Here is a 21,561-nt window from a genome sequence, read left to right as displayed (position 1 = left end):
ACAAAAAAATAAAAATAAAACATTCCTGTATTCAACCTTCCATGTACTGGATATACAAAGAGGAACATGGAAGCAGGATGATGACATTATTGAAAACAGTGCTTTTTATTGTTCATTTAATCTCCATATCATATTTTCTGTTGCTTATCGTTCTCTAAAAATAAATGGCTCCTATTCTTTTTACAGGACAATAATAATGGGCAAGAGTGCTCCCTTAAGCATTTCAGCGAGATAAAATATTTGAAGTGCTTTGAATACTTGTGAGAGCTCATACAGATACTATGAGGTTATTATGATTCAGGAGCCATTGAACACAATGTAGTTAACTTGGGGTTGTATCCTCACCGATTATTCTATTGCAAATACACTCAGGAATGTTTCTCTGGAGAAAAAGTTACAGTCCTATAGCTAAGTTAGGGTGCACATAAACTGTGTGAACGGAGAGTGGAGCACTTGAAATACTAAAGTCTGAGAGTATAGGCCAGGGAGCTCCAGGAAAAAAGGCAATTAACTCCTAAAAATAATGTTATTAAGAGAAACAATTAAAACATCCACAAAGAAAAAGAAAGAGGGAGAGAGGGAGAGAGGGAGAGAGAGAGAGAGAGAGAGAGAGAGAGAAGGAGAGAGAGAGAGAGAGAGATTATTTATATATTCTTATAGAGTTTAGTTCATCTGTATTTAATACATCTTTCCAAAAGTAATTTATAAACATAGAAGCATAGATGAAATACTGTGCCTACTTACTAAATATAATAAGAACTATGACAGCATAGATGAAAAATGGAGCCTGGAAAATGGAAATATTTTCATTAATTCTGAAATCCCTCCATTGAATATAGAGTGGTCTGTGTGCCTCTTATTCAGAGTCAGTCCTATATTTAAAGAACTATCCAGTCTAAGGGTTAACAACAAAACAAACAAACCAGAAACTAGAAATATGAAAATAATGCAAATATGAAGACACATTACGGTGGTGATTTCAGACATTGCATTTGCTTGTTCAGTCATTAAGCCAGTCTTCCCCAACCAGAGAATGTATCCTAGTGAATTATATTTTGGTACTGCTGTATCATATTTGCAAGATTGGCAATACATCTTGTAAGAATTTGTGTTCTTAAAAGTAGGATAACTAAGGTTTTAAATAATAAACACATAAACAAAAAAGATCCAATGTATTAGCAGAGCCCATAAATAGGCAGCTGTTTTTGCTATTAACTTCTATCAAAAGACCTTCAGTGATGGAAATCACTAGGAACAAAAAGTATGCATTCCTTGATACCTCTTTTCAAAGAGTTAGCACATAAAGTCAGTTCGTTTTTTATGGAGACAATCATCAAATGTGACCTTGGAGTTAAGTTTTTACAGCTCTAAAATCCCTTCTGTACAGAAACGTTTATGCTGAAATAGTGCCAGTCTCTGAATAGGCTATGACATGCTAGGAACATCTGGGGGGGGTGGGGTCAAAAAAGTCAATGAATGTGGGATGGAAGTGGCAGGAAGGAGGATATGTTCCTGGGGCAGATTCTGCTAGCCTCCCTCTGATTCTGGGGGTTTAAGCTAAGAAGCTGCCACAGTCTCCACAAAGCTCTCCTCCACAGCAATTAGTTGCCTGATGCTCAAAAGCTGCACCTAGATTTTAGGGCCCTGGAATAACATGCTCTTATCTCTTCCTGGCATCCCAGAAGGGCTGGTTCCAGTTTCTGCCCCAGGCTGGCTGTTTTCCAGCCATGATAGCCCTATGAGGTACATGGCACTTCTTGAGTAATTTTTTTACATTATTATTATTATGGTTGGTCACAGAGTCAGCCAGATGTTTAGCTTGGATTTGGCATTTTTATCCACCTATCAAGTCCTTCCCAAGGACCTGGGATAGGCAGATGTGGTTGTTTGATGGTGTTAAAGGTATCATTGCAGGATGTAAGCTGTTCCAAGTAAAGGTGCCTTTTGCAATTGACTGATGGTGATTTTGTCAAGGCCGATGTTCTTCAAATGGTGTTCCAGATGTTTTGGGATTGTACCTAGGTGCCTTGGGTGCAATCCCAAAACATCTGGAGCACCATTTGAAGACCATCAGCATTGACAAAATCACCATCAGTCAATTGGTGCTATCTTTGTTTTCTTTTGCCACAGTCGTTCTACTTCTATTTGCAGGTCTTTATATTTGGTGATTTTCTCCAGTTCTTTCTGTTCTATTCTGCTGTCTCAGGTATTGCAATGTCCACTATCCAGACTTTTTTGTCTTTCTTATCAACAATTGTTAAGTCTGGGGTGTTGTGTGGCAGGTGCTTGTCTGTTTGAATTCTAAAGTCCCAGAGCACTTTAGCTTCTTCATTTTTATTACTTTCTTTGTTTTGGGGTCCCACCAGTTGTTGTTGTTGTTGTTGTTATTATTATTTTATCCTGCCTTTTTATATATGTATAAAACAAGGTGGCAAACATATCTAATACTCCTGCTTCCTATTTTCCCCACAATAACAACCCTGTGAGGTGGCCTGGCCTGAGAGAGAGGGATTGGCCCAAAGTCACCCAGCTGTCTTCCATAGAAGCCTGGAACTCACCGTCTTCTTGTTTCTAGTCTGATGCTGTAATCACTACACCAAACTGGCTCTCTACATTTAGCGAGGGAGAGGGCGCAAGTCACAATTTTAATTGCAAATATGTTATAACAAATAAGGAAGTCTTTGATAAACACCCAGTGTGATTAGAGGATCAGGCTAAAATTAGAGAGAAAGAAAGCAGTTAGAAAATTTATAATTACACATTTTTACTGTCAGAGTGATTCTTCAGTTTTAGGTGGCGGATTGGGAAGGGAATGATCAGTTGCCCCAATATATCACTGTAGGAAATACCCAGTGTGAGTCATGGAAAGGTGAGCAGTGCCTTGTTCAGAGGAATCTCCATGATAAGGCCTAAAGGTAGCAAATTCTGCATCAGAAAAATCCATCCACTCTGAAGAGTTAGAGCAAAGCAGTAGCAGCAGTCCACTTGCCATAGGCAATGACTCTTCTTAATTTATTATTAAATTTTATTTATTTATTATTAAATTTTTATGCTGCCCATCTCTCCCAGAGGGTGACTCTGGGCAGCTTACAATTAAAAACCAAGACAATAATACAATAAAAATATAAATACCCCCTGATTAAAACACAAATAACAAATCTATAAAAGAAATATACAAATCAGGAAGATGGGGGAAGCAGTATCAATCATCCCATGAGCCAGCTCCAGCAATGGGAGCCCCCTTCAGGCTCCCAGGTCATCTGGCATAGCCATGTTTTTACACCTTTTCAGAAGGCCACGAGAGTGGGGGGCAGCCCACACCTCAGCTGGCAAACTGTTCCACAGAGCAGGGGTCATGGTAAAAAACACCCTCTTCCTAGACCCCGCCAGCTGAAATTCCTTGACTGGTGGGGTCTGCAACATGCCCCTTCTGCCAGACCAAGTGGGGTGGGCAGGTATAACCGGAGTGAGACAGCTCCTCAGATAACCTGGACCTGTGCCCTGAAGGGCTTTAAAGGTCATAACCAACACCTTGAATTGGACCTGGAAGCAAACTGGCAACCAATGCAGCTCGCATAACAGAGGTGTTATATGTGCCACCCTAGGGGTATTCAAGATTGTTCATACAGCTGCATTTTGTGCCAGCTGTAGCTTGTGAATACTCTTCAAGGGTAGCCCCATGTACAGCACATTGCAGTAATCCAAACAGGAGGTGACCAGAGCATCAGTCACCATGCAAAGGGCCTCCTGATCCAGGAAGGGGTTAACTGACACACAACATGAAGCTGCACAAAGGCCCTCTTAGCCACGACTGCCACCTGCTCTTTGAACAGGAGGAGTTTAGGAGGACCCCCAGATTACACATCGGGTCTGTCTGGGGTAGTGCAACCCCATCAAGAACCAAAGACGATAAACTCCTAGATCTTGAGGCTCCCCATATCCACAGCCACTCCATCTTACCAGGGTTCAGTTGAAGCCTGTTGTCCCCCATCCAGGCCCCTACAGCCTCCAGGCACTGCAAAAGAGTAGACACAATATCACTTAGGTCACCTGGGATGGAGATATATAGTTGAGTATCATCAGCATACTGATGATAGTTCATCCCATGGTGCCTGATGATCTCACTCAGTGGTTTCATGTAGATGTTAAGTAGGAGAGGTGAGAGCACCGAACCCTGAGGCACCCCACAAAGTTGGGGCCACAGGCTGGATCTCTTGCTCCCTATCAATACCAATTGATGTCAGCCTTTGAGAAAAGAGCTGAACCAGCACAAAACTGTGCCACCCAGCCCCAACTCCCGCAGCCAGTTCTTGGCTTACTTCTGGTGCTTTTCTCAGCACAGTTTAAATTTCTAGGCTTTCTCTCTCATTATGTCCTGAATGGCTTGAGCCCTGGGTACGTGAAGGGAAACCTTCCTGATTCTGAAGCATTGGGTAGTAGGGGAAGGCTAAGTTAGGAGTAAAGAGGCCCAATTTAAATAGCTATTCTACCACTATGCTCAGTGGATGATCTTCAGCCAGTTATTTTTTATGTACCTAATTGACTCATAGTTCATTAGGAACCTCTGAGTAAAGTTCAGCCCCTGGTGTTGGTATGGAAAAATGCCTCCAATCCTGACCTGCCCTCAGTGATTCATCTATAACTGCTCCTATAACATTCTGAAGATGTCCTTGTTCTCAAACATCCAACCTACCCATTATCTTTCCCCTCTTCTATGCACCTCAATCTTGCCATTTTGGTATTTTTTCCCTTTTCTGCACTATGTATAATGTTGCTTACACCGAAAGGGAATAGTGTGATTGGTATGTAAGTATATAGATAAGTTTTTCCATTTTATTTTTATAATGAGGTCTTCTACATCTTACATTTTGGCTAATGAAGGGGTGCCATCCACACATCCCAAACTTTTGGCATCCTCTTTTCATTCCATCTGTCTTCCCTTCCAGTCCTGTCATTCCTAAAATAAAGTTCCTTGTAACCCCAAACTTTCATTCTCCATTTTTCCTTGAGTTTGAAACCTACTGGGATTGCTCTGCACTTCAGCTTTCAGAGAGTCTCTTATCTCTTCCCAAAAATCCTCAGGTATTCTATAGCCTAAGTTAAGTGTACCAAATCCATTTCTTATATGAATGTTATCCTCTGACTGCATGTGATTTATTCATTGATTTATTTACAGAAGTTGTATGACACCTATCTCATATAATGATCCTAGCCAGTTCAAAATAATCAAAATGTAAAACAAATGTAAAAACAAAACTACCCTTCCCACCTAGCCAAACTATGTTCCAGACCAAATCTTGCTGGCACACCTATTTTGTACACCTGACAACAATCTGCATTTGAAAGTGCCCTGGCTGACTGGATTGAACCTTTTCATGTTCTGTTCCCTATGATTTGATTGCAGTGCTGTACTTCTAATGATGCTCAGGTGCTGAGTAGGTGTTATATTACTTAAAGGAGGTGCTGGCAATGAACAAAGAGTTCTCTGAAAACTCTAACAACATGTATTTGGCATTAGTGCTTTTACCTAATCCAAAACTTCATTTAATTTCAGGATCTTCCATTTCTCCAACTTTTGCATTCCAATTACTAATTAGAAATATTATGTCCTTCCTAGCCATTTTATTTCCCAGCTTTTGCAATTAGCCACTGAATTCCTCACTGCCTTCCAGCATTCTGTCTGTTATAGAAGCATATCCTTGTGTAATACTTGATGTTCACTGGACAGCCATTAATTCTGATATTATCCTGTCATTCTTTTAGTTACAAATCAGCACATTTATAACAATGTCTTTTTGAGTATCATTGCCACTCAATTTCTTCCTATGATCTCAAGCCCTGAATATCATAATGATCTGATATGAAGTAGCCCATTCCAATCCACCTAAGTTCACTTATTCCTGAAGCATCCTGAAGAATTTAACCCACTTCATTTCTGGGTTGACAATTTCAAGTTTTCCTTGGTTCACACTTCTCATAGTCTCTATTCCAACTCTGTGTGTCTTGGTCAAATGAAGGACCCTTTTTCAAGACTGGTACTGTGGGTAACCAGATTTCCTTGAGGCTTTAGTCTGGCCATGTCATCACTTCCAGATCTACTCATGAATTTCAACGTTCTTCTCTACTAACTACAATCATACTTTCTGGCTTGAGGCGGTCTCATCATCTGACATCCCAAAGTCTAAAAATTACAGCTATATCCATATAATTTTCTTGGCATTTAGGACTTTGGCTATTGATCTTCTCTAACATTAATTTCCATTTTAGGCACTGAAATCATCTTAAAATGAGTATGGGAGGCTACTTTCAACTCATCATAGCCATTCCAGAAGGAAAAAACCAAAATTGCAAGCCTGAAGCTCATGGGAATTTATTCTTATTATGCTAGTCTATAATTTCAGGTAATAAGCCATCCTGAATTGCAAAATACTTGCTAGCCTTCTCTTCAAAATTCAAGGACAATTATGTCTTGAGTTTTATGTTCATTTATATTTGGAACATGCAAGAATGATTCAACATATTTCTATAAGCCAAGTGAAAGAATAAACGAGGGACAAATTTTAATCTGCAGTTAAAGCATTAGTTGATTAAACTACTAAATAATTTGATAAAGCTCACAAAACATCTTAAAGAACCTGTGATCTGTAACAAAATTTACTAATTCTCATCCTTATTTCTATATGCTTGTACAGGTAGGTGACCCATTCAGGCACTTAATCCTTAGCATATAAGAAGATTTAGAATAGGATTTATTCTATTTGATGGAAGCAATTGTGCAGGAAACTAAAATCATGCTTTAGTGCTTGACTGGTTTGGTTCCCTAGAATGTTCACTCTCTTTTAGAAATGAAATGAAAAGAATGAACGGCATGAAAATAGGTGGAATTTATTCTTGGCTCACACTTCAGTACCTCGGAAGAATTATAATGTATGTGCTTTACTCATTTTTTAAAAATACTGTTTTTCCATATGGTGCTTAAATCTTCCCATAGTCATTTTATAAAGCACTATTCTATCACAAGCTCTCCAAATGCAGAACACTGTGGGAAGGAAATTTTGGAGCCATCTAGTTCCGGCTACTGGCGTGCACTGTGACCATGGTCACACTGGTAGAAAGAGTTCCTACTGTCCTTCAGTAGGACAGTAGGACTGTGTAAAATAAGAATAGCCTTAATGGATCGGGCCATAACCCCATCTAGTCCAGCCTATGTGTTATGTAATGGCCAACTAAATGCGTTTGAGAAGTTCACTAGCCTGGGCTGGAAGACAATAGCTCCCTTCCACTTTAAAACATGCTACCTATCATTCCAAGAGTGGTAAATAGCCATCTAGAGTACTACCTATTGATAGTTTTATCCTCCATGTCCCTTTAAAAATCATCCAGTTGGGTTCCCTTTGCTACAACTGTAGGTAGCCAATTTCACAGTTTAACTACATGTTGTGTAAAAAAGTATTAATTTCTTCCTGTAAGTAATTTCAGTGGATGGCTTAGAGTTCTAACACCGAAAGAGAGTGAAAGTCTTCTCTTTATCCATATTATTTGTGCCATTAATGATTTTATATACTCTTGTCATGCCTGTTTCAGTCCAAGCTAAGGAGTCCTAATCTTGACTTTAGGACAGCTGCTCTGGCACTCTAATCATGTAAAAAAAGCAGCTTAAATTCTGTGGTTCTGGCCACCATTTTGACTGTTTTGACACACACACACACACACACACACACACACCCCAATGCTCCTGGTTTCCCTTGTTTGCACATTTTCCAACTCAATAATTTCTTCTTAAGATATGGTGGTAAGAAATGTATACAATACTTCATGCTCATAGATAGGGCCAGGACTCTCTTGGCTATTTGGTTCTGAGGGGTGAGGGAGATTGGAGAATTTATTTTAAAAATATTAACTGGGCTAACTTATTGTAGGGCTTATTTTAGAATTTGTGTGTGTTTGTCACTTCTAAATAGGATGACTCAGGCCTCTAATTTTTATCGCTTATGACACTGAAATTTGAAAGCATGGTTAGAAGGACAAAAAAGGGGCTTAGGGGAGTCACTTCTGGCCTGGAATTATAGGTTGTCTTCCGTGTTTTCCTTTCTTTCTCAAAAACAAAGGAATCATACTACTTTGGCTGCAGTCCTCCCCCTGGCCCCCCAATATAGCAAAATGGAAATGCTTTATTTCAAATGAAGTTACGTATTTTAAGGGGGGCATATATGGATAGGAAAGGCTTGAAAAGAAGTTGCAAATTTACTTGCCTAATCTCTCTCACAAACATGCATAGACAGGGCAGGAATTTCCTGCCCAACGCAGGCATGGATTGGAAAAAGACTGTCCAGTTCTTCTAATAAATCATCCTCAATCAGTCACAATTTTAATGGAAGGGATACACGTAATTACTATTCAGTCCTTGAAAAACAGAGCAAAGATTGGCCATGTCCATTAAGAACTGCTTTTGAGCTTTCCTGAATGATCCATGGAGACATCAGAGAAGGTCAAGAAAAGAGAACATTATATTCTAATTCCATTGATCAAATGTCTATCTGCGTTATGAAACAGTTTCCTATGTTCTTTTGTCATGGTTATTAACCACCCAAGTGTAAACATTTGCTTTGACACACTATCTGTGTGAGTGTCTACAATATTCTCAGTTATGCATTTAGCCAATGTGCAAAGTGGATTCATTTAAGTATTGGTATAGCATCTTAACACTGGATGGGTCACATCAAGAATTCCCACCTCCTTGAAGGAAAGCAGCATCCCACCCTCAACAGTCAGATAAGTGGATGTTACTTCCGGGATCTGTTAGAAGGGACCCATTTCTAGCTGAGTGAGCAGATACATTGAGAATATGCCTCTGGCCAGAGGACAGTTTCCAGTAGTGAGGGATTCAATGAAAGATGTGTTGAGTGCATGGTGGCTTGCTTCTCTGGTGCCAAGTGCTGTCTAGATAGTCTAGGAGATATTGCTGAAAGGAGTCATTGGTCATGGTGCATCTTGGCATTGATAATGTGTGGAAAAGAAGTTGAATAGTCTCGGGAACCACATTTAGCTTCTGGGGTAAGTTGAAATGTAGGCTTGCCAAGGTGTCTTTCTAAGAAGTATGCCTGCACAATGAAACAAGCAGAACTGGATAGACCAAATGTGCAGAAGAGACAATGTTGTTGGGAGGAGGGGGGTTAGACTTTTGAAACCTTGGAACATCCTTTTGGAAAAGCCAGATCTGGACAAAAAGTGCAGCCTGTGCATTTGAACTAGGAAGGTAGTAGAAGGTGGATGGAGAGGAATAGACTTGAGCTCACCCCCAAAATGGAGTGGCTGTGGGTTTGTGGACCACATGAGCGTGGAAATGTTTCACCTTCAGTCCTGAATGGGTTGTACTTTCCTCTTTGGGACTGGTGCACAACTTGGGGCTCTCCTTGGACTTAAAGCTCTTGCTCAAGGAGCAGGGAGGCCTTCACACAAGTTCATCTTGTGCAACAATCGAGTCCATACCTGGACTGTGAGGCCCTTAGACAATTGCAATGCAGAATACTGCAATATACTGTACATGGTGCTGGCCTTGAAAACTGCAGCTGTTTCAGAAAGCAGCTATAACAGGCACCTATGGGCATGTCATAGCACATGATATAACATGGGTGCATTACTTACAAATAGGCTTCAAGGTACAATTCAAGGCACTGGTTATTAGCTATAAAGCCCAGCATGGCATAGCGTCAATTATCTGAGGGACCATCTGTCTCCCATAATTTCTACCCATTGCATATGATTGGGCAGATTTGGCATGCTCTGGGCCCCATCCACCAAAGCTTTGTACAGCTCCCCTGTAGCCTTACTTAAATGAGCCCTTAAAACCTGGCACTTTCCTCAGGCCTGTACTAGGGTAGGTGGTGGACCCTCTGTGTGATGGCTGGTTGATTAGAGACCGTTATTTTTCTCTGGACTTTTGGTTTCATTTTGTTTTATATTGGTTTTTCTCAAATGGTTTAAATTGCTTAACATGGTGTGCTGCCCAGAATCACAGTGGAATGAAGCAGCCTATAAATTAAATTAAAAATAAACAAACAAATAAATAAATGTCAAACCAGAGTGCAGCTGCTGTAAAAAGGCAAATTCTATGCTTAGAATCATTAGGAAGGGAATTTGAAATAAAATTGTTGATACAAAAACAAGATATCCTGACTTTAGGAAGTATTTGACAAAGTACCCAATGACATGATGATCAAGCCTTTTACTATTGACTGGATAGCATGTCTATTATGTGGATCCACAGATGGCTTGAAAACTGCACTTAAAAAGCACTGATTAATGCTTTCTCATCAAATCGGAGGGAAGTACTGAGTTAGTGCCACCAGATCTGATCCTAAATCTGCTAGTGTTAAATATTTACTTTAATGACTTGGATAAAGAGATGAAAAGTGCTGATGAGATTGTAAATGGCACAACATTGAGTGAGAGAGTAGATGAGAAAAACAAAACTAAAAATTGGTTTAGCAAAATGGATTGAAAATAACAGGATGAAACAAACATAAAGTTCTTCATTTAAGAAAAAGAAATCAACTACACAGGTATAGATGCTTGTACCTGGCTTAGTAACAGGAGATGTAAAAAGACTCTTGGAAACTATGAGTCAGTAGTATGACATAGCTGCTAAAAATGGAAAAGCAATTTTAGATTGCATCAATCAAAGCATAATTTCCAAATTATGGAAAGTAATAGATGCGCTAAGTTCTACAGCACTCACTGCAAGAACGGTGTTCATTTGGGGCACTACCTTTTAAGAAATATTCAGAGAGACTAGAAGAGGTTCAGAGAAGGACAGTGAGGATGACCAGAGGACAAGAAACTAAATTTTACAGTGAGATATAGAAACTTGGGTAAATTTAACCTTGGGAATAGATCCCTGAAAGGGATATGTTAGCATTTTTCAAATGTGAAGGGATGTTATACGCAACAAGATTGTTCTCTTTTGCCTCAGACTATAGCAGTGTTGTGCAAACTTGGCCATTTTAAGATGAGTGGACTTCAACTCCCAGAATTTCCCAGCCAGCCATGAAGTCCACTCATCTTAAAGTGGCCAAGTTTGGACAACACTGGACTATAGGAAACAGAATAAGATTCTTAAATTACAGGAAATCAAATTCAATTAAATGTTAGGGAAAGCCTCACTTCTGTGAGATTTGCCCCGTTCGACAGAGAAACTCTCGTGACACGTGTGGTTCACAAAGAAGGTTTACTCATGCGTAACGTAGTAGTCACAAGCAAAGCCAGGACTGGCTTGGTACAATTGCATCACTTGTTATATTCCCCCCTTCCCGCGCTTTTTCCCGCCTCGTGATCGCGTTGCAGCTGTGGACTATTGGGCCCCCCAATGTCCCCCTTGATTGTTCATGATGGCAGGGTCAGTCAGAGTCCATTGTCCTTGATTGCCAGTCCTCCTCCGGCTGGGTTGGTCCCTCCCTGCTACGTGCAGACCCGCGGGTTCTGTGCTGCGTTGCGATCTTGTTTCGCTGCCCTGCGGCCCCGTTCCTTGCTTGCTCGCGCTGTTATCAGTTCATAGTTAAAAGCTTCCGCTGCGGTTTTCCTGTTTAGCTGGCCGCAGGTGGCTCGTTAATTAGCGGCGCTTTCGGTTCCTCTTTTCCCCGCTAGCTACCGCCGGTGGATTCCGCGTGGTCTGGTTGCGAGCTTCCCTGCAGCCCCGTGCTTCCCTGAAGCCTCGTGCTGACCGAACCTGACAACTTCTACAGTGGAACCAATTGCTAGGCTGGGCAGCTGTCAGAAAGGCCTTTATTTGTATATCTTCATTGAGAAGGGGATTGAACTCAATGACTTAAATGACCCCTTTCATTCTTGAATTCTATGGTTCTTAGAAACTGGGGGGTTTTGACCATCCATACATGCCGCAGCACCCATTTTGTGTGAACATCCATTAGACTTTTTTTAATTTTTCCTTTCAGAATTCAGACTTGCACAACAGCCCCCAGAGTTCCTGTTATTAGCCAATACCTTCTCAGAGGAAAAGGAAGGATGGGAAATATTGCTCAAAAAGTCGTTCACAGAATCCATACTGGTTTAGAAAGAGGGCTGGATTTAACTACTGATGCTGGCTGGGGAAAAGCTTTTAGGGAAGAAAAGAACTCTCCATTTTAGTGAATTAGAGTTTTGTCAGTCGCTCTGACCAAATTCTGTGAGTTTGTTGAGTTTTTTATAGTTCTGTCAATTTAAAGTTAGTTGCTGGATTCTAATTGTTTAAATGTTTAATGTCAGTCGAAAACTTACTCACTGGAAAAATACAGATGTATTTGGACAGTGACTAAAGCAAAACTGAAGCAGTTGTGCTAATGTTATAATCAAAAGCAAAACCTCCAAAAACAAACACATTCCTTCTTCCATGAAAACTTACTGAGTAAATTTACTAATAATACCAAGTCAATTGGGAACTACGCTTGAAAAGATTTCCCTGTTATTTGGGGGTTTTTTTTGTTTGTTTCAGTATTTATTTTTATTTATTTAGGCATCACATTTATATAGTATGGTCTGAGATTGATTGTGTAGATAACCTTCGGGGACCCCAGGTCCACACACAACCTAAGTAACTTGACTATCCAACAGTTGTTGAAGTGTTGATGAGAAATTCAGAATACAGAAGATCTGTTTGGAGTAACATAACAGGCACCTCCACTGTTGAAGCTACTGCACTCACCTTCTCTCCGTCTTTCAATGGTGTCTTTTTATATTCTGTCTCCTAGGTCTATGTACAAACCACCACCCTTACAATATCTATGAACTTAAGTGCTTCAGTGGCCCTGGGGATGCTTTACATGCCGAAAGTTTACATCATCATCTTCCATCCTGAACTAAATGTCCAGAAGCGGAAACGTAGCTTCAAAGCAGTAGTGACAGCAGCCACCATGTCATCACGACTATCACACAAAACTAGCGACAGGCCCAACGGGGAAGCAAAAACAGAACTTTGTGAAAATGTAGATCCAAACAGTAAGTAGTCTGGAACTTGTTGCTTTTTTTGCCAGAGCTTTGCAAAGACTGTGTTGAGAAGAACCTTATCTCTGAGAGCCCATCACTTTGTTCTTATCTTGAAGATTATACACAAGTCTATCTAAAACTGTTTTATTTCCAAGAGATGCTCTTTTTATGAGGTTCTTTGTCCAGTGGTTTTTGGTTCTCCCTGCTGGGAATAACTCTCTGAGCTGCTTTTGAATACCACAGGCAATTCTTCCTGATATCTCCCCTTCCCTTTTAGGGATAGCCTTTTGAGCATGGCAATATTCTTTGATAATTGATCTCAGGACTGAATGCTCATACATGTCTCCTCTATAGAGAACTGTATTTGATACTCTTAAATAGAGAGGCAAGAAAATAGCTGCAGGGTGGGGGTGGGGGGTTGTCTTCATTTTTTGGGGGGGGTGTCTATTTTATGTAGTTTTTTCATACATGACCCCACTCCTGATGGCATCATTCTTGACCACTGGCCATATTCATTGGGGTTGACAGGAGTTGAAGTCCAGCAATACAGAGTATATATCCTGGTCTGAGGTTTTCATTACAGATTTAAAGGAAACATCTTAAAATACTACTACTCCTAACAACAATAATAACAAGCAGCCTTGGAGCTATCTGCATTAAATGTGAGGGGAAAAAAATAAACTTTAAAAAAGTCTTGTGTTAATTCATATCCTAAATCAGCTGTATTTCATGATCCAATCCAGGCCTCTACCCTCCCGGCTTTCTGGAAAGGATTAAAGACCTGGCTGTGCCAGCTTGTGTGGGGTGACAATAATCTTACCCAATCCCAGGGATGGCTGCTCCTTGATGATGCTTCCTGAGTTACTGCCAATTTTAACATCTATCCTTGGATTATATTTATTTTCTATTTATTTAGGATTATTTTATACTGTAATTTAATTGATTTTAACTGCTTTGTAACCCCCCCCCCCAGAGTCGTTTTGATGAGATGGGTGGTGACAAATTTGATATATAAATAAAAAATAAACATATAAAATGTGAAACCATGGTAGATTTCCTTCAGCCACAGTGAATACAAACCAACCATGTCTAGTTAAATCAGGAGAGGCTGGTTGTGTTTACTTAAAAGATATTTTGATTCAGTGTGAGCCTTGTTCAGGCATCTAGGAATTTGAAGCATTTGCCTTGCAAATATCCCTGTTAAGTCCACCCTCTTTTGTGTGCATTGTTATTGGAGTAACACCCACAAGAATCAGAGCTTCGGGATGCTGATTTCTCAATAGTGCCCAAGGTTATGGTTGCAACTTATTTTTGATCCTCACCACCCCCCTCCCCAAAATGCATTTTGCTCAAAAATTGAGTAACAGTGTCTCATTTTTCCAACAAAAAAAACACAATACTCTTCTTTTAATACTATCAAAATATTGTTTGTCAGTTCATTTCCATAACATTAAAGGACTATTATATGTAGAGAGAATATTTGGTAATATGAATATTTATTTAAATAGTTCAATTAGAAGACAGGTGATAGACTAACAGTTTTAATTGGCAGCCCTAATCATAGGCAGAGGATTCTGGTTAACTTGAACATAATACACAAAGGGAAATTAGATGCAAATTGTGTAAGGAAAAAAGGAATTTTAATACATGATTGTCCTCATTAGAGAAGTTCAATGAACAGCTTCATCATGTTTGTCAACAATTGGCAAAATGCCCTGTATAAAGTAGCCTCCATTTCTAGGAACAACTTTAAATGCTGTGAGGTTCTGGTTAGCTGAGCTTCCTCTCAGCTGACTTTTCAACCTAAAGAGATCAAAAGCCATTGTAACAATGATTTTAAAAGAAGTTATCAAACAGGACAGCCATATGACCTTAGGCTTAGATATAATTGGCAACAGTTACTTGAAGTTCTTTCATTCTTGACTTTGCTTTTGGGACAAAATATGTCTGCAACCATGGGACTGTGAAATTGATATTTAATGGGGGAAAAAGTAAAATTAAAAAGATTATCAGGCCGTTCAGGCCAATTAGATTAGATTGGGGTGGGGCCAGCAGACTTGTAATGTCACACGTGTGGTCTCTTCCCCTTTGGGCACGTACAGATTCTTTGTGAAGAAAGAGCTAATCCAGACTATCCCAACCTGTGACACTCCATATAAATTGGGTTTGCCATTTCCAGAATTGCCAGTCATCAGCCATACAGGCTGTGGATCCTGGAAGTTGCTGAAGGGTATCAGGTTGGAGAAAGCTGGGCAGATATCCCAATTTAATGGTTAAATCAGAAAATGGGCTGAATATTGAGAACTTGAGTCAACAACATCAGCTTGTCGTAGCCTGTGAAAACATCCTGAGATAAAGCGTACCAAGGACAGTTCTGGCATAACCCCAAGTCATTTCAACACCTCCTAAGCAGAGACTGAGTACTCTTATCCTTAATTTAGATACTAGCTGTTCTGTGAGAGCCATGTTTGGTGTATAGGATTTGCTGTCAGATGTTTTGTGGGATGATAGCGCTTAACAATGTGTTCCTTCTTCTTCTTTAAATTATACAATCATGTCATTTTCCCTAAATGAATGCTACAGGAGATTTGTGTACCTCCAAACACCAAGACATTTCTTGTTCCAAAAGTAAGAAAGTTAGTTATTGACTTTCTCTCCTCTTTCCTTAATGAAAGGCTTAGGGGGAAAAAAAGAGCCATTGCTACTGTATGCAGATTATTAGCCCATTGCATTCAGAAAAAGGCAATCACAGCATGTCTTAATGAATCATAGGCTGCAGATGAAGCATCATTAATAGGGCGTCTGACATTTCAATCAAATATATGCAAGATCACCAGTTTTTTATTACTCAGTCTTCAGTCATTTTTCCTGTTCATGGTCTCAAAGAGCAGTTGTTTATTCCAGCCGTCATTGTTCTCTAAACTACAGTATTGTTATCTCAGTTATTCTCCATTAAACTGCAATAAACAGAAAGAGAGGATAAATATATGTGGGGTGGGGTGGAAAGGGAGAGACAAATTCAGGAACATTTGTTGAGTGGGGAAAGAGAAATTATTTTCTGGTGGTATCATAGTAGTAGTTACAAACTGGATTATCAGGTGGCCAAAGGGTCTTCTCCTCTCTCCTTTGTTCAATTTAAAAGTGAGACTGTGGCTCAGCTGAATGCTTACAGGCCATTTATTCTGTGCTTTGAAAATGAATGGTCCTAGGACAGTGTTTCTTAACCTTGGCAACTTTGAGATGGGTAGACTTCAACTCCCAGAATTCCCCAGCCAGCATGCTGGCTGGGGAATTCTGGGAGTTGAAGTCTACCCATCTTAAAGCTGCCAAGGTTAAGAAACACTGTCCTAGGAAGATGGTATAGAACCAACCATCTTGTTCTCCTCCACACAATGTCTTGATAACAATGGCATGCCATCATAGAATCTCTTTCCCAGGGCATTATTGGTTCCATTTCCTGAAATGTATAGCATTGGTATTGCCAGTAAAGTGCTGTGGTTTCACTTTTAAATCAGTGGGTAGCAGGGAAAAGACCCATGATTTCAGTCCATCTCGTAAGGTGTTTTGTAAGTGCTCCAATCCTTAAACAATCTCTTTTGAACTTTGGGTAAATTTGTTCCTGTGACCCACCAGGTTGATTTTGGAGGTACTGGTAAGGATTAGTCACTCTGTTAAAAACTAACAACAATGGCAAAGTAAACTAAACCCTTATGCTGAATGCTTTACAGTGGAGAATGAAGTACAATGGAGAGTGATTATCTTCACCTCATACTATGAGAGTTTGTGGCAGAAGTGGGGTACTTGTAGCTCTCCAGTTGTTGCTGGACATCCACACCCATCTTATCTAACCATGACCAGTGGTCAAGGATGGTGGGACTTATACTCCAACATTGTATCAGGCATGAATTGGAACATTTTTTCTACACAAAAAATATAAGGCTGGAGTTCCTAGTGTGGCACTCGCAAGCACTAATTTCCCTGTGGACACCCCCCTCCCCCTGTGTCCCCATCAAACAAATGCTTGCCTGTCTTTTTAAACTGAAAATATATGCATTTTCAAAATTTTTAAACAGGAAGCTGACATGCCACAAAGCAAAACATTAGACTGCAGAATCTTCTTTATTTCCAAGAGGGTTGTTACATTCTACACATAAGACATAAGTGATCTTACAAAATAAAATGGGTCTGCAGTCTACTCTGACTAGAAGAAAAAGAAGGTGATCTGGGTGCTGTTGAGAGTATTTTTTGAGTAGGTAAGTCTCCCACTCATAGCAGCCAATGTGTGAGAGCACCCATGAAATGCTCTTAGACTTCCAAATGGGCCTTCTCTCCTCCTCCCCACAAAAATGGGGATCCCTAGTATGAGGTATCAAGGCAGGATCTTTGAAAAGCATTAAAACACAGCTGTCCATGCCTATCAACCCACTAATCATAATCACAATTTGCATCAGTTACATGCGTGCTTTCTTCATTGAAAAGCTTTGCTTTGCTATTATATGTTTGACTGTTAAGTCTGTCTGCTTTTGTTGTATTTTTAATTACTTCCCTTTTCAGTATTTTCAGCATCTTATAATGGAGGCAAATCTTGAACATATAGTTCCTTTCCCCCCTGAAATAATTTATTCTTCTCATAGTTTCACAGGCTGAATTTCACAGTGTTTAACAAAATCTCTGATTGTGCTTTGATCTGAATAAGCGGAATGCTTGTTCTCCTAGTCATGGCAATACTGAGGCCAATAGAAGCATCTCAGCTAAATTATTTTGTTTCATTTAGTGATCTGTGCTTGTTATACTTCACTTGATACCAAAACAGGTGGAAGATTTGTAGTTGTCGGGGTCACCGTTTTTAAAAATTCATTTTTAGACAGCTGTGAGCTGAATGGATAGTCGGATGACATCACTGGATGCAGAGGGATTGAAACTATCCTTTTCCCCCAGTTTACTTAATGGATTTACTATATTTTAATGGATCTGTAAAGCCCATTCTGTCCCCCCCCTTTTTTTTTTTTCATTTCCTGATCAGATCTGCAGAAAACCATACATTTGTTGTTTGAGGTATTTGGGCTTCCAGGATTTACCAAAAAAAAAAAAAAGCTTCAGGGTTACTTGTGGCCTGTAGGCCATGGGATATCAGTACCATCTTCCATATTAAGAAATTTCTTTTATCATATTTAAGAAACAAATTAAGTTTGACAATATTAAGGCATCCTTGCGAACCCTGAGTTGGTTCTACTGTGAGGCACAGTGATCTTTTGCCTCACGCATTAGATTTAGATGAGTGGTGGAACAAGCTGTCACTTATTCCCCCTACATCTATCCCCAATGCTATTTTGGAGCCAAGCTCTTACTCACCTTCAGACCCAGGATTTAATTAGAAATTCTTTTGTCCCATCTAGTTCCTCAGAACTTTTAGGCACTGGGTAAGGATCTCCACATTTCTGGCCCAGCCTGGATTGGAGATGTACAACTGAGTATCATCAGCTTATTCGGTCCAAATTGATGGATGACTTCTCTCAGGGGTTTTATGTAGATGATACTGTATCTTGTAGCATACCATATACTACAAACTCGACTGTTTTTTTCCCTTCACACACTGCCTACTGAGGAAGATATGGTACCTTCTACCCTTAAAGGCAATTCAGAAGAATACCATGATTGATAATATTGAATGCCACAAAGACTTCCAATATAATTAGGAGAGCACACTCCATAACCAGGTCTTCATATAAGGTATCCACCAGAGTGACCAGTTCTATTTTGTTCCATGCCCGTGCCTGAATCCTGACTTAAAGAGATCCAGGATTCCTCCAGGATCCTGTGTAGCTGAAGCTTCACCACCTTCTCCAATATTTTCCTCCAAAAGGAGATATTGGAGACTGAGATGAAGTTGTCCAAGACAGCTGAAGATGGCCTCTTCAAGAGGAGGCACTTCACTCCCTCTCTCTCAAAGAGACATTAATCACTTCCTGTATCCATCCATACACATCCTACCTGGACCCAGGTTGGGAAATTGATCCAGCTTACAGATGATAATGATCATGCTGCTAAGAACCCTATTTAGAAGATAAAGTAGATAGATAGATAGATAGATAGATAGATAGATAGATAGATAGATAGATAGATAGATAGATAGATATTCTAATGCTGTTGTGGGTATTTTTAAAAAAATTTTTGTATTCCACTTTTATTATTTTTATAAATAACTCAAGGCGGCAAACATACCTAATACTCCTTCCTCCTCCTATTTTCCCCACAACAAATAAGTATCTCAAACTTCTGTATTCAAGCAGTGATCAACCAGGCATGCAGACATGGTATTGATATCTACCTCATATTGGTAACAACATTTTCCAACAATGGAAAATTAAGTGGAAGATTTGAAATTACCACTAGTCATACCCCAGATGTATTCAGCTAACCCTTTTGAAAAGCTATTCATGCTAGTTATCATAGTTTGAATGAAACAAAGTGAAGTGTTGATCAAGGAACTTCCGATATGCTGATGATGTCAGAGACTGGAATTCACGAAGGGGCAGAAATTCAGAAATGCCGGCAGCTTCCAGGAGCTCATTAACCACAATGGGATACATGGAGTGGAGGAATAAGGCTAGCTGTGAGTTACCTCAGTGCACCTTCTGTACTAATCAGAAAGGACATGTGCCTGAAAGAAGCATAGTGACTTGGGAAGAGAGGAAGACAGGCAAACAGGTGTCCCTTGTGCTCTTTCCTTCTCTTTCTCCCACAGTGAGGAAAAAGAATAAGCTTAGGGATCAGTCTACTCTCTTCTGCCAAGGACAGCTTAATTAAATGTTGAAGTTGCAGTCAGATGAAGTGTGCCAATAATAAAAGCAGTGAGTGCTGGTTTAAACATAGGTGGGCTGTAGAGTATTTGAAGTAGATGAGTTTCCTTGTTGACACAGGATTTTATGCCTGCTCATCGACTAAGGTTCATGAGCTATTAATATTTTCCTAAAGCTCTTTCACTTACTTCTTTCTTTCTTTCTTTCTTTCTTTCTTTCTTTCTTTCTTTCTTTCTTTCTTTCTTTCTTTCTTTCTTTCACACATACACATGCAGTGTGATGTATGACTGATGTTCTTGGTGAATAATATTTGGGAGAAAATGCAGTGTGAAAGATAACACTTGCTTGGCTCTTATTGTCAGCTGGAGGAGTCACCTTCTTGATCACCACAAGTTATATTTCAGTAGTAAAATGAAATGGGTATCTATCTAATGTGCATTGAGAGAGACTCACTTTGATTCAACTAGGAGTCCTCCTCCCTCCTCTCCATGCTACTCCACAGTGAGTTGCCAAAATGTGATTCAGCTAGAATAGTGTAGCATATATACATAAAATTGAAATCCTATTTGGTTCTCTGTCTCTTCAGAGTAGAAGGGTCTAGGAACGCAATCAAGTTAAGGAAGGTAGAAGTTTAAGAGTGTCCACTGGCTGTGGACACCTGTTTAAGGAGGTGTGAGTGACGTATGTGTGTAATGAAAGCATCCCACAGCCTGCTGTACAAATGCTGCTATGCTGGGCTATCTCTTTTGCTTGTTCATCTGTATTAGTTTCTAACATCTTTGGCATGTTGTTGCCTACTCCATCTTTTGAGGGGCAGGAGAGATCAGAAAATCAGCCCACACCTCAAAGTTTGAAGAATAGTGACGAGTGACAGCATGGTGAAAGGGACTGGATTCTGGACATAATTATAAACTGTTTCAAGTCATGCTTCTTCTGATATAAGGACACTTTCTTCTATGTTTGGAAATACCTGAACCTTTTTGTGAACTGCTTTGTTTCTTGACAGTATAAAGGATAAACTGCACATTGACAGGCTACAAGCTTTATATTATGACTAACACTAGCTCATAAAAATAAATAATATGATATATTTAAACCCATGGATTATATATACAAATATATTTACTTTTCCTATAGACTGCATACCACCTGTAAGAAAAAGTGTACAAAAATCTGTTACTTGGTACACTATTCCACCTACAGTATAGCTCTTGCCTGCTTTCTTAGAAGGTAAGACAAAGATCTAACTTTTACTGCTTCATTTAAAAAATTGCATCAAGTTAAATGTTAAAAATGCATTGACTTTACTGAAGAAGGATGCTAATGAAAACAAAAGTTGTTTGCACTGTATTAATTGAAATAATGAATTAACAAGTCAATACAAAGCTCATGGGAATGTTGCTCAGCTAATGAAAAGCCACAGTCCATGGTCTGTCTTTTTTTTTCCCCCACAGAGGTACATGAATTGCTGATATTTCATTTCTAATATCAAAGATTGACTCCCTATGGAGGTCTGGATACGGAATAGTTTGAGAGCATGGTTTTGCAGGAATGTATGGTGACTGATCTCCCAATAAAGATAACCTCTTCTTTCCTTCTTTAAAAGAAATAGAAGTTAACTTTATAATTGGGGGTGGAGGGAGGAAAGGAAGCCTCTCAGGGCAGAAGTCAGCTGCAACTTCCAGTTCATACCACATGTGACCCAAAAAGACTTTGGCCACTATAAGAGGTATGTCAGAGAGAATTATGAATTTTGAAGCTATGGGGTCTTCACACACCTGTT

The 21,561-nt window shown here is 39.7% G+C and overlaps 1 protein-coding gene across 1 annotated transcript in view; it reads left to right on the top strand.

Moving 5' to 3' along the window:
- GRM7 (glutamate metabotropic receptor 7) overlaps positions 1–21,004 on the top strand; it is a 421,378-nt gene extending 400,374 nt beyond the window's left edge. The window contains exons 9-10 of the mRNA XM_088134322.1: positions 12,744–12,990; positions 20,916–21,004. Coding sequence (XP_087990448.1) covers positions 12,744–12,990; positions 20,916–20,986 — 318 coding nt within the window. The 3' untranslated portion in view covers positions 20,987–21,004. The remainder of the gene's footprint in view (positions 1–12,743; positions 12,991–20,915) is intronic.
- Positions 21,005–21,561: the final 557 nt, after the last annotated feature.

The sequence above is a fragment of the Python bivittatus genome, unplaced genomic scaffold (genome assembly GCF_059951505.1).
Source record: "Python bivittatus isolate LINGU-HERP-01145 unplaced genomic scaffold, Pbiv_v1 ctg000080_np1212, whole genome shotgun sequence".
NCBI lineage: Eukaryota > Metazoa > Chordata > Lepidosauria > Squamata > Pythonidae > Python > Python bivittatus.
The sequence above is the reverse complement of the archived record's forward strand: the minus strand, read 5'-3'. Positions and strand labels throughout refer to the sequence as shown.